Below are 16082 nucleotides of genomic sequence, written 5' to 3' on the forward strand. Positions count from 1 at the left end.
ACAATTTTTTTTCTGTTAATTTTCAAAAAGAAACGGCGGTTTTTGAACTTGGCCCTTTTCCTACGGAGCGGCAAATGATTTTGAATACGGGTGGTATGCCCTTGTCATCTGTACATCGTTTCCAGGTGGTCTCGTTGCGGCACAACCCTTAATAAATGAGCTACAATTTTTTCTTCTGTTAATTTTCAAGAGAAACAGCGGTTTTTAGAACTTGGCCCTTTTCCTACGGACCGGCAAATTAAGCAAATGATTTTGAATACGGGGTGGTGTACCCTTGTCATCTGTACATCGTTTCCAGGTGGTCTCGTTGCGGCACAACCCTTAATAAATGAGCTACAATTTTTTTTTCTGTTAATTTTCAAGAGAAACAGCGGTTTTTGAACTTGGCCCTTTTCCACGGACCGGCAAATGATTTTGAATACGGGGTGGTGTACCCTTGTCATCTGTACATCGTTTCCAGGTGGTCTCGTTGCGGCACAACCCTTAATAAATGAGCTACAATTTTTTTCTGTTAATTTTCAAGAGAAACAGCGGTTTTTTTGAACTTGGCCCTTTTCCTACGGACCGGCAAATGATTTTGAATACGGGGTGGTATACCCTTGTCATCTGTACATCGTTTCCAGGTGGTCTCGTTGCGGCACAACCCTTAATAAATGAGCTACAATTTTTTTTCTGTTAATTTTCAAGAGAAACAGCGGTTTTTTGAACTTGGCCCTTTCCCTACGGACCGGCAAATGATTTTGAATACGGGGTGGTATACCCTTGTCATCTGTACATCGTTTCCAGGTGGTCTCGTTGCGGCACAACCCTTAATAAATGAGCTACAATTTTTTTTCTGTTAATTTTCAAGAGAAACAGCGGTTTTTTGAACTTGACCCTTTTCCTACGGACCGGCAAATGATTTTGAATACGGGGTGGTATACCCTTGTCATCTGTACACCGTTTCCAGATGGTCTCGTTGCGGCACAACCCTTAATAAATGAGCTACTATTTTTTCTGTCTAATTTTCAAAAGAAACGGCGGTTTTTGAACTGGCCCTTTCCTACGGACCGGCAAATGGTTTTGAATATGGGGTGGTATACCCTTGTCATCTGTACATCGTTTCCAGGTGGTCTCGTTGCGGCACAACCCTTAATAAATGAGCTACAATTTTTTTTTTCTGTTAATTTTCAAGAGAAACAGCGGTTTTTGAACTTGGCCCTTTCCTACGGACCGGCAAATGATTTTGAATACGGGGTGGTATACCCTTGTCATCTGTACATCGTTTCCAGGTGGTCTCGTTGCGGCACAACCCTTAATAAATGAGCTACTATTTTTTTTCTGTTAATTTTCAAGAGAAACAGCGGTTTTTTGAACTTGGCCCTTTTCCTACGGACCGGCAAATGATTTTGAATACGGGGTGGTATACCCTTGTCATCTGGACATCATTTCCAGTGGTCTCGTTGCGGCACAACCCTTAATAAATGAGCTACAATTTTTTTTCTGTTAATTTTCAAAAGAAACGGCGGTTTTTTGAACTTGGCCCTTTTCCTACGGAGCGGCAAATGATTTTGAATACGGGGTGGTATACCCTTGTCATCTGTACATCGTTTCCAGGTGGTCTCGTTGCGGCACAACCCTTAATAAATGAGCTACAATTTTTCTTCTGTTAATTTTCAAGAGAAACAGCGGTTTTTAGAACTTGGCCCTTTTCCTACGGACCGGCAAATGATTTTGAATACGGGGTGGTGTACCCTTGTCATCTGTACATCGTTTCCAGGTGGTCTCGTTGCGGCACAACCCTTAATAAATGAGCTACAATTTTTTTTCTGTTAATTTTCAAGAGAAACAGCGGTTTTTTGAACTTGGCCCTTTTCCTACGGACCGGCAAATGATTTTGAATACGGGGTGGTATACTCTTGTCATCTGTACATCGTTTCCAGGTGGTCTCGTTGCGGCACAACCCTTAATAAATGAGCTACTATTTTTTTTCTGTTAATTTTCAAGAGAAACAGCGGTTTTTTGAACTTGGCCCTTTTCCTACGGACCGGCAAATGATTTTGAATACGGGGTGGTATACCCTTGTCATCTGGACATCATTTCCAGTGGTCTCGTTGCGGCACAACCCTTAATAAATGAGCTACAATTTTTTTTCTGTTAATTTTCAAGAGAAACAGCGTTTTTTTGAACTTGGCCCTTTTCCTACGGACCGGCAAATGATTTTGAATACGGGGGTGGTATACCCTTGTAATCTGTACATCGTTTCCAGGTGGTCTCGTTGCGGCACAACCCTTAATAAATGAGCTACAATTTTTTTTTCTGTTAATTTTCAAGAGAAACAGCGGTTTTTAGAACTTGGCCCTTTTCCTACGGATCGGCAAATGATTTTGAATACGGGGTGGTGTACCCTTGTCATCTGGACATCGTTTCCAGATGGTCTCGTTGCGGCACAACCCTTAACAAATTGGCGGCGATTTTTTTCTGTTAATTTTCAAAAAAATGACAGTTTTTTGATTCTGGCCCTTTTCCTACGGACCGGCAAATGGTTTTGAATACGGGGTGGTGTACCCTTGTCATCTGTACATCGTTTCCAGGTGGTCTCGTTGCGGCACAACCCTTAATAAATGAGCTACAATTTTTTTTCTGTTAAATTTCAAAGAGAAACAGCGGTTTTTTGAACTTGGCCCTTCTCCTACGGACCGGCAAATGATTTTGAATACGGGGTGGTGTACCCTTGTCATCTGTACATCGTTTCAAGGTGGTCTCGTTGCGGCACAACTCTTAATAAATAAGCTACAATTTTTTTTCTGTTAATTTTCAAGAGAAACAGCGGTTTTTTGAACTTGGCCCTTTCCCTACGGACCGGCAAATGATTTTGAATACGGGGTGGTGTACCCTTGTCATCTGTACATCGTTTCCAGATGGTCTCGTTGCGGCACAACCCTTAATAAATGAGCTACAATTTTTTTCTGTTAATTTTCAAGAGAAACAGCGGTTTTTTGAACTTGGCCCTTTTCCTACGGACCGGCAAATGATTTTGAATACGGGGTGGTATACCCTTGTCATCTGTACATCGTTTCCAGGTGGTCTCGTTGCGGCACAACCCTTAATAAATGAGCTACAATTTTTTTTCTGTTAATTTTCAAGAGAAACAGCGGTTTTTTGAACTTGGCCCTTTTCCTACGGACCGGCAAATGATTTTGAATACGGGGTGGTGTACCCTTGTCATCTGTACATCGTTTCCAGATGGTCTCGTTGCGGCACACCCCTTAATAAATGAGCTACAATTTTTTTTCTGTTAATTTTCAAGAGAAACAGCGGTTTTTTGAACTTGGCCCTTTCCCTACGGACCGGCAAATGGTTTTGAATATGAGGTGGTGTACCCTTGTCATCTGTACATCGTTTCCAGGTGGTCTCGTTGCGGCACAAACCTTAATAAATGAGCTACAATTTTTTTTCTGTTAATTTTCAAGAGAAACAGCGGTTTTTTGAACTTGGCCCTTTCCCTACGGACCGGCAAATGGTTTTGAATATGAGGTGGTGTACCCTTGTCATCTGTACATCGTTTCCAGGTGGTCTCGTTGCGGCACAACCCTTAATAAATGAGCTACAATTTTTTTTCTGTTAATTTTCAAGAGAAACAGCGGTTTTTGAACTTGGCCCTTTTCTACGGACCGGCAAATGATTTTGAATACGAGGTGGTGTACCCTTGTCATCTGTACATCGTTTCCAGATGGTCTCGTTGCGGCACAACCCTTAACAAATTGGCGGCGATTTTTTTTCTGTCTAATTTTAGGTAAAATGACAGTTTTTTGATTCTGGCCCTTTCCCTACGGACCGGCAAATGGTTTTGAATATGGGGTGGTATACCCTTGTCATCTGGACATCATTTCCAGTGGTCTCGTTGCAGCACAACCCTTAATAAATGAGCTACAATTTTTTTTCTGTTAATTTTCAAGAGAAACGGCGGTTTTTTGAACTTGGCCCTTTTCCTACGGACCGGCAAATGATTTTGAATACGGGGTGGTATACCCTTGTCATCTGTACATCGTTTCCAGGTGGTCTTGTTGCGGCACAACCCTTAATAAATGAGCTACAATTTTTTTTCTGTTAATTTTCAAGAGAAACAGCGGTTTTTTGAACTTGGCCCTTTTCCTACGGACCGGCAAATGATTTTGAATACGGGGTGGTGTACCCTTGTCATCTGTACATCGTTTCCAGACGGTCTCGTTGCGGCACAACCCTTAACAAATTGGCGGCGATTTTTTTTTCTGTCTAATTTTAGGTAAAATGACAGTTTTTTGATTCTGGCCCTTTCCCTACGGACCTGCAAATGGTTTGGAATATGGGGTGGTGTACCCTTGTCATCTGTACATCATTTCCATGTAGTCTCGTTGCGGCACAACCCTTAATAAATGAGCTACAAATTTTTTTCTGTTAATTTTCAAGAGAAACAGCGGTTTTTTGAACTTGGCCCTTTTCCTACGGACCGGCAAATGATTTTGAATACGGGGTGGTGTACCCTTGTCATCTGTACATCGTTTCCAGGTGGTCTCGTTGCGGCACAACCCTTAATAAATGAGCTACAAATTTTTTTCTGTTAATTTTCAAGAAAAACATCGGTTTTTTGAACTTGGCCCTTTTCCTACGGACCGGCAAATGATTTTGAATACGGGGTGGTGTACCCTTGTCATCTGTACATCGTTTCCAGATGGCCTCGTTGTGGCACAACCCTTAACAAATTGGTGGCGATTTTTTTTCTGTCTAATTTTATGTAAAATATCGGTTTTTTGAATCTGGCCCTTTCCCTAAAGACCGGCAAATGGTTTTGAGTATAGGGTAGTGTACCCTAGTCGCCTATACATCTTTTCCAAAGGGTCTCGCTGTGGCACAACCTTTAATAAATTAGTATCGAATTTTGCTAAGAACTAGATAGTATTTAAATTTTTAAGAGGATTTTTAAAGTTAAATCTATCTCTCATAAATAATTGTTCATTATATATAAATATAAACTCGACCATTTCTATTAACTTATTATATAATTCTTCTAAATCTTTAATAATATTTGTAACAACAGAAAAGTGTCGCTGTATATATATTTTAATTGAGGCGTATCGACACCGAAAACCGTGGATGTGGCTGAAATCGGACGAAAAGCGTCGTTGCCATATGTTTACTATGGTTGGGATTTTTCTGAAACCGTGGATGGAAAACCGTGACTATCTTCACGCCGGTCAACATTGATGCTGTTTTTTGAAGCAAATCCTGATCTAGGTGCTATTCTTCCATAGCATCCTGAAGGCAATTCAAATTTCAGACCTATATTTATGAGCGCCTTATCCCTTGCAGGTACGGTTATACTGTAGACACTCCTTAAATCAAATCCTGCAGCTCTAGGAGATCCTTTGGTAGGAGTAAAGGCTCCTGGAATTGCTTTTACATATTTCAAGCATTTTCTCTTTTCCATCATCAATATTTCATCATCATCATTTAACTATGTTTTCAAAAAATGAGAGGTTTTATAACAAATAAATAAAATCTAAAGATTTTCTAAATGTTTCCCCTTAGTTCCCAACTCGATGGTTTTGTATCTGTATACAAATAATTAATAATTCTTTTATCATCATTCGGAGATAGAGCTATTTTTCTTTGGGCTATAGTATACACTTGATGTTTTTTTGATTGAATTAAATGTTGTTCAGTTTCAAGAGTGGAATTATTAAAAAGACATTGATAAAAATCGTCAAAAGTTATAGCTTTAAGTGAAGATGACTTTATACCCTTAGCTTTTTTACTAACATTTAAATTTTCACAACTATGTGCTTGAGTTCTAAAAGTGTACAGTTTAGATCGTAAACCAATAAATTCAGTCATTATTTTCCCATTATTTTCATCTTTCATAAGACCTAATATTTTTTTGTTTTTTTGTGGTATATTATACACATTATTAGGAGGATAGTCTGATGTATCAAATTTATGAATGTCTTGCTGAATTGAGTAATAAATATCGTTCACAAAAAAATGGTAGATGAGAGAATCAGTATCAGTATATAATAATTTTGCTTTTTCTCCAAATTTGTTTTGAATATAGTTATAATGAAAATCGTATATAAAAGTCTTAGATAAATCTAAAATGGAAAATCCTACATAAATTGGTTTATCAAATTTAACTTTTACACGTTTCATTTCGATTATTACCATGTCCTGATCAAAAATGGTACAACTATGAAAATTTGGTTGTGAAATATAGTATTTAGCTCCATACCTTTCTGACCATTTCGTTACAAGTTTAATATCTTTATATTTACGAACATTCTCCATAGTCTTACCAAATACAGCATTGTTCATCAGTTTGTAAAAGTTTTTTTCAAATTCGTTTTTACTATTTTTTCGCAATGCTGTATTTAAATCAATGTAAGACTTTAACCAACAAGACTGTTTAAATTTTAAAACTCTATGAATTTTTGTTATTTTTAATCCTAAACTAACGGCTTGTTGTAAATTACGATAGTGAATGATATATTTTTCCTTATTATATAGAGTTGTAAGTAATTTAGGAATCTTTGAACCAGCAGGTATTCTCCTTTCCGGACATAATGGTAAATCTTTGTGATAATCAAAAAGTTCTTGAGGATAAGTAAGATCAACTTCAAAGATATAACCAATGTCACTATTTTCAGGAATATCTATTATATTTGGTAACTCATATATATCTTGAACCCATTCAAAATGTGATTGAGGCAGAGGCATAGACATAGCTGCTCCATATAAATTATTAACATCATAATACATAAGATATGATGAAGGTTCATTGTCATCAAATTGGTTTTCCATATATTTATTATTTGCTTTTGCATATCGATTAGAACATTGTGAAACACCCCCTCGTATACCTTGTTCAATAAACATAATCATATCAATGTCAGTTAACAATTCAAGCTCTATATTACTAATTTTCAGCATAGATTGGAAAGCTAATCCAGGTGCGGTAAAAAAATTAAGAGCACATAATCCATAGGTCTTCATACATGTAATTCTAAAATTTTCAAAAATATCAACAAGTAACAAAACATCGGTTTTTAAGTATAATTCTGCATATTCTTGTAGATTTTTAATGGTAAACGTGTTCCACACTAGTTTTGCATGCTGATAATCCTCTTATATATAGAAATATTTGTTTTATTAAGAGAACTATAAAATTAATCTTTTGCAGGCAATTCAATGTCTTGTAATTTTTCCCAATTATTTAGGTATTCATAAGGAAAAACTCCTTTACGTGACAACCATTGGAACTCTGCATGCTTTGGATAATATTTTAGAATAATTTCTTTTTGATTATCTACTAGATAAGATGCTAATTTATCGAGACTACTAGCCATAAAACGAAACGAATCTAAAAATCTAAAATTAACTTTTGTGTTGTGAATGTATTTTGTAAAGGAAATGTATTGTTCTTTGTTTAATGGTAAAAGACTCATGTTTCCCTTAATCTGAGTAGCTAAAGCCCTTATCAGGAAGTGACTATCATAGCCTGAGAGATTATGAAAGATAACAGAGATGAGAATCCTGATAATTAATATTGCAGTGAGAATGAGCGAGACCTCGAAATTCACCCGTAAAATGTGAATGATCCTTAATAATTGTATCATTTTTATTAAACGGTTTCAAACAAATGTGACACTCTTACAGCTTTGAATATATTGGTATTGTGCATGTGTAAGAGGTTTCATTGGAATAATGTTACAAAGAATATTATGCACACCTAACGCTATAGTATTTAGTTCATTAATAAACCAATTTATGCAATCTTTACCAGTGTACAGATTAAAACGTGAAAGTTCATCATTATATGAACATTTTAAATAGTATGCAATACTAATGCCCACTTGCACCGTTTGTATAAACTTTGTTTAAAGGCTAAACAGTGATTAACTATACATATTTTATTATAGTTAATCACTGTTTAGCCTTTAAACAAAGTTTATTTATACAAACGGTGCAAGTGGGCATAAATGGTTCATGTTTTTGACACTTTTTCGATTTTATATTAAAACTATTTTCATTTTTCACATCGAAAAGAATACATTCCAAGTCAGCATAAATAACAAAAGGAACACTTTCCTTATACTTAAATTTTGAAATTTTTAATATTTTTTCTTTTTCGTTGGGAACAATAACTTGAAATGTATTAATTTTTTTACAACTGAATGCTTTTCCAAAATTGTTTGTGATATAAATGAATTTAAACAGCGTTTACATAACCATGATTTATTCTTTCGATTAGGTAACTGTTTATGAAGTAATCGAGATAAATTTTTAATAAGAGCAAAATGATATGTTTCTTGTTTAAAACATTCAGTTTCATTATCATCATCATCACTACTATTCACATCCTCAATATCAGAATGGTTTGGTAATAGTAGTAAATTTATTTTAATAGAAAAGTCATTTTTACTTAAAGCTAAAGGAAAAATTTCGTTTTTTTGATAGCTGAAAACGCTTATAGAAATTTCATTACTTTTTTCAAATTTTGGAATATATATCCTTTAAATGCATAGGAAATTGAAACTTTTCATAGCTTAATTTTCTTTTATCTTTTCTATAGGTTATTTCACTAAAATGAGGATAGGATGAAACACGATTAGAATGAATCGAAACAGGATTTAAATATGCAACTATTGACCAAAGAAAACAATATTCATCATTATTTTTTATGTTTATTACAGATTCCGTTTTGTATATAAATTTAGGTGTATTAACAAATGTAGAAAAACCTGCAGTAATAGGTATAAATTTATTTATATTTACTTTAAGTTGAAGAATTTCATAAAGTTCCCAACCTTTCATGTTTTTGACACTTTTTCGATTTTATATTAAAACTATTTTCATTCTATTTTTATTTTTTTTCTATTCTCGTTCTTGGAATTCTGATAATTTTGTTAAAATATAATTATTATATTCTATTGATTTCAACAGTAACTGAATGTTTATATAGTCACATCTGAATATAAACAATAAATATGTTTTTTCGATTTAACTGAGTTAATTGTATCATAATTCTTGTGGGTATTATTGCCGTGGTCCAAAGAAAACCGGAAACTGGTTTAGTTTAATATTTATTTATTTGTTTTTAAATTAACTTGAAAATACATCAACATAAAATATAAACCCGCTAACTTTTATTTTATAACAGAGAGCATCTTCTTGGTTATATTTAGTACCAACCTAAAGTCAAAATCACTAAGTACTAAATTTACCATTGTCACCAACTTAAACTTAAAGAATACAAATACATAAATCTCTAACACCCCCCCTCAATGGTAAATTTGTGTTTAAATTAAAAAAAAATAAAACAATAATTTTACACTCTGAACTGAGTGAAACTCTGAGTGAAACTCTGGATTCTTACAAACCTTTATGGCAGACTGATTGTCTTCATATAACAATACAATACAATCATCTGTAATTTTAAAATCAATTATTAAATAACGAGGCCAGCATGCTTCACTTATAGCTACACTTAGTCCAACATATTCAGCCTCGGTCGAGGACAGAGCAACAGTAGATTGTTTCTTTGAACACCAGCTTACTGTGCAGCCAAAAACTTTAAAAATATAACCAGACGTTGATTTTCTATCTAGTCTGTCTCCAGCCCAGTCTGAATCTGCATAGCCTTCAATTATGTTTCTGAAATCTGTTTTATTAAAAACTAAACTTAAATCGATTGTTTTCTGAACATACCTTAAAACTTTTTTAATTGACTGCCAGAGCCCTAGGCTTGCTGATGACTGATACCTACTTAAAATGCTGATAGATATACATAAGTCAGGCCTTGAGCACAACATTGCGTACATCAGTGAGCCTATAGCTCTCCGGCACTTATTTTCAATTTCTACACTCTCAGATTTACTCAATTTCAAATCATCGTGTTTAAAATTTATATCCATTGGAATATTAGAAGTTTTACAATTTTGTAAATCAAAACGTTTTAAGACATTCTTTAGGTAAGTAGTTTGATTAATTGTTATTTCATTTCTCGACAAGTTTTGTGTTATTACCATACCCAAAAAGTATCTTATGCAGCCCATATCTTTCATCTTAAAATTCCCATTCAAAATCATCTTTATTTTAGAAATTTCAGTCTCATCTGAACCAGCTAATAAAAGATCATCAACATATATAAATATAAAAACCTTTGAAAACTCAGTTATCTTAATGTAAATACAATATTCATTTTCTGACCTTTTAAAATTTAAAGACAACATTAAATCATTGAACCTTATATACCAATTTTTTGGTGATGATTAATAATGATAAGGATCTTTTTAAACTTGCAATTTTACCTTCATCTTTATCAAAACCTTGTGGCAAAATGATATATACCTCATCAGTTATATAACCATTTAAAAAGACACTGCAAACATCTAACTGATGTATCTTAAAATTAAAATGATTGCACATAGCCAAAAAGACTCTTACAGAGGGTAGTTTTGCGACAGGGCTGTAAATGTCATTGTTATACATACTTGTTTGTTGAAAACCCCTTGCCACTAATCTAGCTTTGAATCTAGAAGTATTACCCACTTCATCTTTCTTCTTTTTATATACCCATTTACATTGAATTACAGGTTTCTTAAAGTCCTTACTATTTTCACACACAATAGTCCACGTATCATTGTCATTTAGAGCACTTATCTCCTGTTCCATTGCCTTTTTCCATTTCTCACTTTCACTACTTGTCATTGCTTCTTTATAACAGTTTGGTTCATCTTCATTTCTGATTGACACTAACACTCTGTCTATGTCCATTTCATAATCTTCAAATCTTGGATTCGGTCTTCTTTCTCTTCTTAAAGCATATCTTGTCTGTTATCTGATCACTATTTCATTGTTCACTAAAGAGTCATCACTTCCTGTGTCCTCATAGTCACTGTTACTTGTCTCATTGTCACTATTTTCAGGAGACACTTCATTTATATTTTCTTCATCGTGTCTGTTTTCTTCTGTTTCGGTTTCAGTTTTAATTTCTTCTGGTATTATTTCAATTTCTTGTAGCTTTTCTGTCATATTTTTCTTATCTGGCAAAAATATCACATCACGGTGTATCTCTACCTTATTTTTCTCTGGAATAAACACCCTATATCCTTTCGTATCTTCTCCATATCCTAAAAAGATACCTTGTTTATTTTTTATATCCCATTTCAGCCTTTTTTCCTTGGGAACATGTATAGAAACATTGCTTGCAAAAATTTTAAAGTCATATAGCTTGATATCCTTTTTATGCCATAGCTTGTAGGGACTATCTGCCTTTTGAGGGCTTGGACCTGTTCTATTTAAGATGTATGTGACTGTATTTATCGTTTCAGCCCAAAAAGTCTTATCTAGTTTGTCAGTACTGCTTAGAAGTGTTCGAGCAGCTTCTACAAGTGTTCTATTTTCCCTTTCGGCTCTACCATTTTGCTGTGTGGTGTATGCTATAGTCCTTTGGTGTCTTATTCCTTTTCTTTCCAATATGTCTGTTACTTCTCTATTTATAAACTCTAGCCCATTATCTGTCCTTAGAACTTTCAATTTATAGCCAGTTTCACGTTCTGCTAAGTTAATAAACTTTTCTAAGTATGTTTTAACCTCTGATTTATTTTGCAAAAAGTACACATATCTATATGCGGAAAAATCATCCTTAAAAAGAAAAAAATAGCGTGAACCACCTAGTGATGTTGTTTCCATAGGTCCACATAGATCTGAATGCACTAATTCCAAGGGTGCAGTACCTCTTGAACTGCTACTTTCAAAACTAAAACGATGTTGCTTTCCTGCAAGACAGGCTTCACAGATAATGTCTTCACATTCAATAAACTCAATGTTGTTTTCTTTTAGAAATTGTCTTAAGTATTTAAAATTCTGATGGGCTAATTTGTTGTGCCATTCCATTATAGTGCCTATGGTATTTACCTATATGCAAAAAGGGTCATTTTCTGAAAAACAGCTGTATCCTTTTAACGTCTCGTCTGAAAAACTGTCATTTGCAAAACAAGTAGAAGGATTATAATTTTTATTTACTGATGTAAAATGCATCTTATACAGCTTATTTCTTCTTGAAGCTTCTGCTCGTATGTTGCCCTTTGTGTCAACAAATTTACATTTTTCATGATCAGACAACATAAAATATCCTTTATCTAGAGCACATCCTGCTGAAAACAAGTTAAACTTCAACTCTGGCACGTATAAAACACCTGTGAGTGTTGTCTTTATCAGCTTTTCGCCATTGTAGGCCCATAACACTATTTTACCAATGCCTTTAACTTGAAGTTTCTGTCCATTTCCAACCTGAACAAGTTTTTCTGTTTTTATTGTATTTATGCTTTCAAAGCTGTCTTTATCCCAGGACATATGTTGGCTTGCGCCAGAATCCAAACACAATCATTTGTTTTAATTTGGCCTGAAAATACCATAAATGCATTTGTTTCTGATTCTGTTTGCTTTTTAACACTATCTCTGCCTTTCTTCAACCAACATGTGTCTATATTATGGCCTTTCTTTTTACAAAAAGTACACTGCTTTTTATTTTTATTCTCTGTAGTTTCACCAGTCTCAAATCTTTTGTTTTTGTTTCTGAAGTAACAATTTCTTGCAAGGTGACCAGTCTTGGCACACACATAACACTTTGACTTGGTTTGGACCTTGTTGTTGACTTCCTTACTACTTAGAGCCATTGAGCTTTCTTGGGATTTGCACCTCTCTTCTTCGAGCAACAGGCGTGATGTTAATTCCTCTAGGGTTTGGTTGTCTGTTGGCACTGACTCCCATGCAGACCTGAAGTGCTTGTATTTCTCTGGAAGAGACATTAAAAACTTCGTTATGATCATTCTCTCTGATAGTGTCTCGCCTGCAGTTCGTAATTTGGTTTTTATTTCTTCTATTTGTGCCGTAAATTCTGACACAGAATTTTGGAATTCGAGCATAAAGAACTTCTGCTGAAGTAAGTGGACACTAACTGTAGATTCCTTATCATAAACAGTTTTTAACTTCTGCCACATATCCTTTGACGTGTCACAAGACAAGATATGTGTTAAAGGGCTTTGCTCCATTCTAGTGACAAGAAGCTCTTGAGCTTTAGCATAATCTTTTAGCCATTTTGTTAAGTCATCTCCCGACTCTGTAGGTCCAACATTTGAGCCATCAACAATATCATAGTGGCCCCGGCCTTTCAAAATTATACTGGTTTGAAATTTCCAAACGGCCCAATTATCGCCATTTAATTTTAAAAAGGTAGCGTTGTACTCGCCCATTTTCAGTTTTCTTTTTTATGTTTTTATGCCTTTTAGCGATACTTTTTCACCTGAAATTTCTCTAAAAACACTTGGCGTGGTCAAGCTTAAAATGGCGGTCTTCTTGTTACCAGTTTCGATTTTTCTTTTAATTTTCTGCACGATCTGGGCCCATAACCTCTTGTGGGTATTATTGCCGTGGTCCAAAGAAAACCGGAAACTGGTTTAGTTTAATATTTATTTATTTGTTTTTAAATTAACTTGAAAATACATCAACATAAAATATAAACCCGCTAACTTTTATTTTTTAACAGAGAGCATCTTCTTGATTATATTTAGTACCAACCTAAAGTCAAAATCATATATAATAAACAAAACATTTCCTACAACATTTTAACATTTTAGGTTTATCTCTAATTTTTATAATTTTACAATTGCAATAGACACAAAAAATGTAATTATATCATGCTTTGGATCCATATCTTCTATTCCTCTATTAATAACCATATAGTCCAACGTCTACACCTTTCACAATATACCATGCATGATTTTCGAGGTGAAGTAGTCTCCAATTGTGGTAAATGAACAAAGTGTATGTGGTGTATGTTTCTCCAACATCCACAACAGATATATGATATATACATTTTCAATCTTCAGTGCTTCTTATTAAATATATATATATATATATATATATATATATATATATATATATATATATATATATATATATATACTTAAATGTAGTGGGGAATTACATGTAGATAAAACAAAATGGATCCAAGGGTAGTGTAATGTTTGCATTAAAATCATTAACTGATTTAAATTCTCTCTTTTGGAAAACTATAGGTCGATCTTCAACTAAACTAGTCAAATTGAATCTTCCTCAGTACATTTTATTAAATTCTTGTGGAGCAATTGGATAATAATTTTGATATTCTCCTATAATCTGACCTATATAACCACCATTTGAATTTTCAATAGGTGTATTGAGAGCAATTTTCTTATCCGAATAGAAAGCAGGATACTCTTGTAATATAACTTTATCTTCATATCGTTCAAATAAATAAAATGTTCCATTTTCTACACACATATATCTTCATTCCCAATTTTTACATTTCTCACACATTCACCACCGTCTAATGTTACTAAAGTTGATAAATTAACTGTAGCAACAATAACAATTGGTAAAATTCTTGCAATCATTTTTTTTCTTTACTTATACCCTTGTTTATATATTAATAGTTAGTCAATGTGCCTGTATAAGTCGATGCTGCCAACTGGTGGCAGAAATTAAAACGTAAAAAGGGGCCGAGGCTATTGAATTTGGCAAAGAAGTAGGGACTAGGAATTCTTCGAATTTAATTCTCGGTAAAGAATAAAATATCTTATCTGATTCGAACCGAATTTATACCTCAAAGCGTTATTTACATTTTTTATTTTTGGACATGGATTTATATTTATTTTGATTTTCATGGCCACTTGTTGGATACTAAAGTATTATATTAGGTATATAAATATTTTATTTTTAGATTAATATTTTAGGATAATTAAAGAATATAATATGAAACTATACCTACCTACGTCTGTAACTTTGTAAAAAGTGTGGCGGATTTGACATAATGTTTTTTTTTTAAATGTAACATCCTATTTTATTTTAGATTCTGCGTAAAATTCTATTACTTTTTTTACGTATATTTCTTGTATAATGGTGTAAGCTAAAAGTAGTTTTATAATATTTCAATTTGTTGATGAAGAAAAAATATTAGATATTTATATGTAGATATTTAAGGTAGATGCTACAGGGTGTTCAATATATATTTTTGAAATTCGACTACGTATTTAAAATAGAAAAATATCTGCAGATTCTTTCAATGACGCAGCCTATACTGAGTGTTTTTTCAAAAGCGGTTCACCTCTATAACTTTTTTATTTTTTCAGATAAAAAAATTAAATTCGGAGTTTACCAAATTCGTATGTTACTATATTATAGATTGTAATTTAAAATACAATTTTTTAAGTAAATATGTCAAAAGTTGACATTAAATTATTCTATTCACAATGCCATATTCTGTCAAATAAAGTAAAAAATACCGACGGTACAATTTAAAAACCAAGTTGTAGTCATTTCCGGTGAAACAAGAAATAACCGAAACTAATTGAATACGTCAATCAAGCCACTTTTGAAAAACACCCGGTATATTATAATTTTTTCTGATAGATTTTACAAAATTCTTCAATTTCTATTAATAATGTAATATAACTATATAAAGTACTTTAATGCTTAATAATAAATAATTTTTGTTCTGTCATGGCAAAACTTGTTATAGTGTAAATGAAGTAAAAGAAGGATAAAAATTGAAAAATTCAGAACAGATTGCAAGCTGTATAGAGTATAGATATACAAAAGCAGGTACAAAATACACATTACACATCACGTAAACACAACACATAAAACTCATAAAATAATAGTTTGCAATCCAAATATTCAAAAATACTGTTTCGTTTCTTCGTGAAGGACGAAAAAATTGATTTTTTTAATTATTTAGATATGCATTAAGGTATATTTCAACTCAAAAGCTTATAAATAATTATTTTTTAAGACATAACCTAAACGAAACGAAATCAGAAGTCGAGAAAGATAAACAAAACTGCCGAATTTAGAAACGAATATGACTTTTTTTCCTTTTTTCTTGTCACAGTTGAAACAAACAAGGATAAAGCTATTTTCGTAAAACATGCGTGAAACGTGCTAATAAGTAGCCCAATAGATGTGACCTCGCGCCCTTCCATTTTTGAACGATGGGCGGGTTTAACGGATTCCCCTCAAAGAAAATC

The 16082-nt window shown here is 33.5% G+C and overlaps 2 protein-coding genes across 2 annotated transcripts in view; both read right to left on the reverse strand.

The window, feature by feature from the left end:
- LOC115889420 (WD repeat-containing protein 19) overlaps positions 1-16082 on the reverse strand; it is a 62361-nt gene that overhangs the window by 26946 nt on the left and 19333 nt on the right. The window lies entirely within an intron of this gene.
- LOC115889400 lies at positions 5475-7026 on the reverse strand. Its single transcript, XM_030909380.1, has one exon. It carries the CDS (start codon positions 7003-7005, stop codon positions 5530-5532), a length of 1476 nt encoding a protein of 491 aa, XP_030765240.1. The 5' UTR covers positions 7006-7026; the 3' UTR covers positions 5475-5529.

This window comes from Sitophilus oryzae, unplaced genomic scaffold (genome assembly GCF_002938485.1).
Source record: "Sitophilus oryzae breed Bouriz unplaced genomic scaffold, Soryzae_2.0 scaffold_813_pilon_pilon, whole genome shotgun sequence".
Lineage (NCBI taxonomy): Eukaryota > Metazoa > Arthropoda > Insecta > Coleoptera > Curculionidae > Sitophilus > Sitophilus oryzae.

What these genes read in the sequence shown, in the direction of transcription:
- LOC115889400 (XM_030909380.1), bottom strand. Translation starts at nt 7,005, where the DNA reads ATGAAGACCTATGGATTATGTGCTCTTAATTTTTTTACCGCACCTGGA.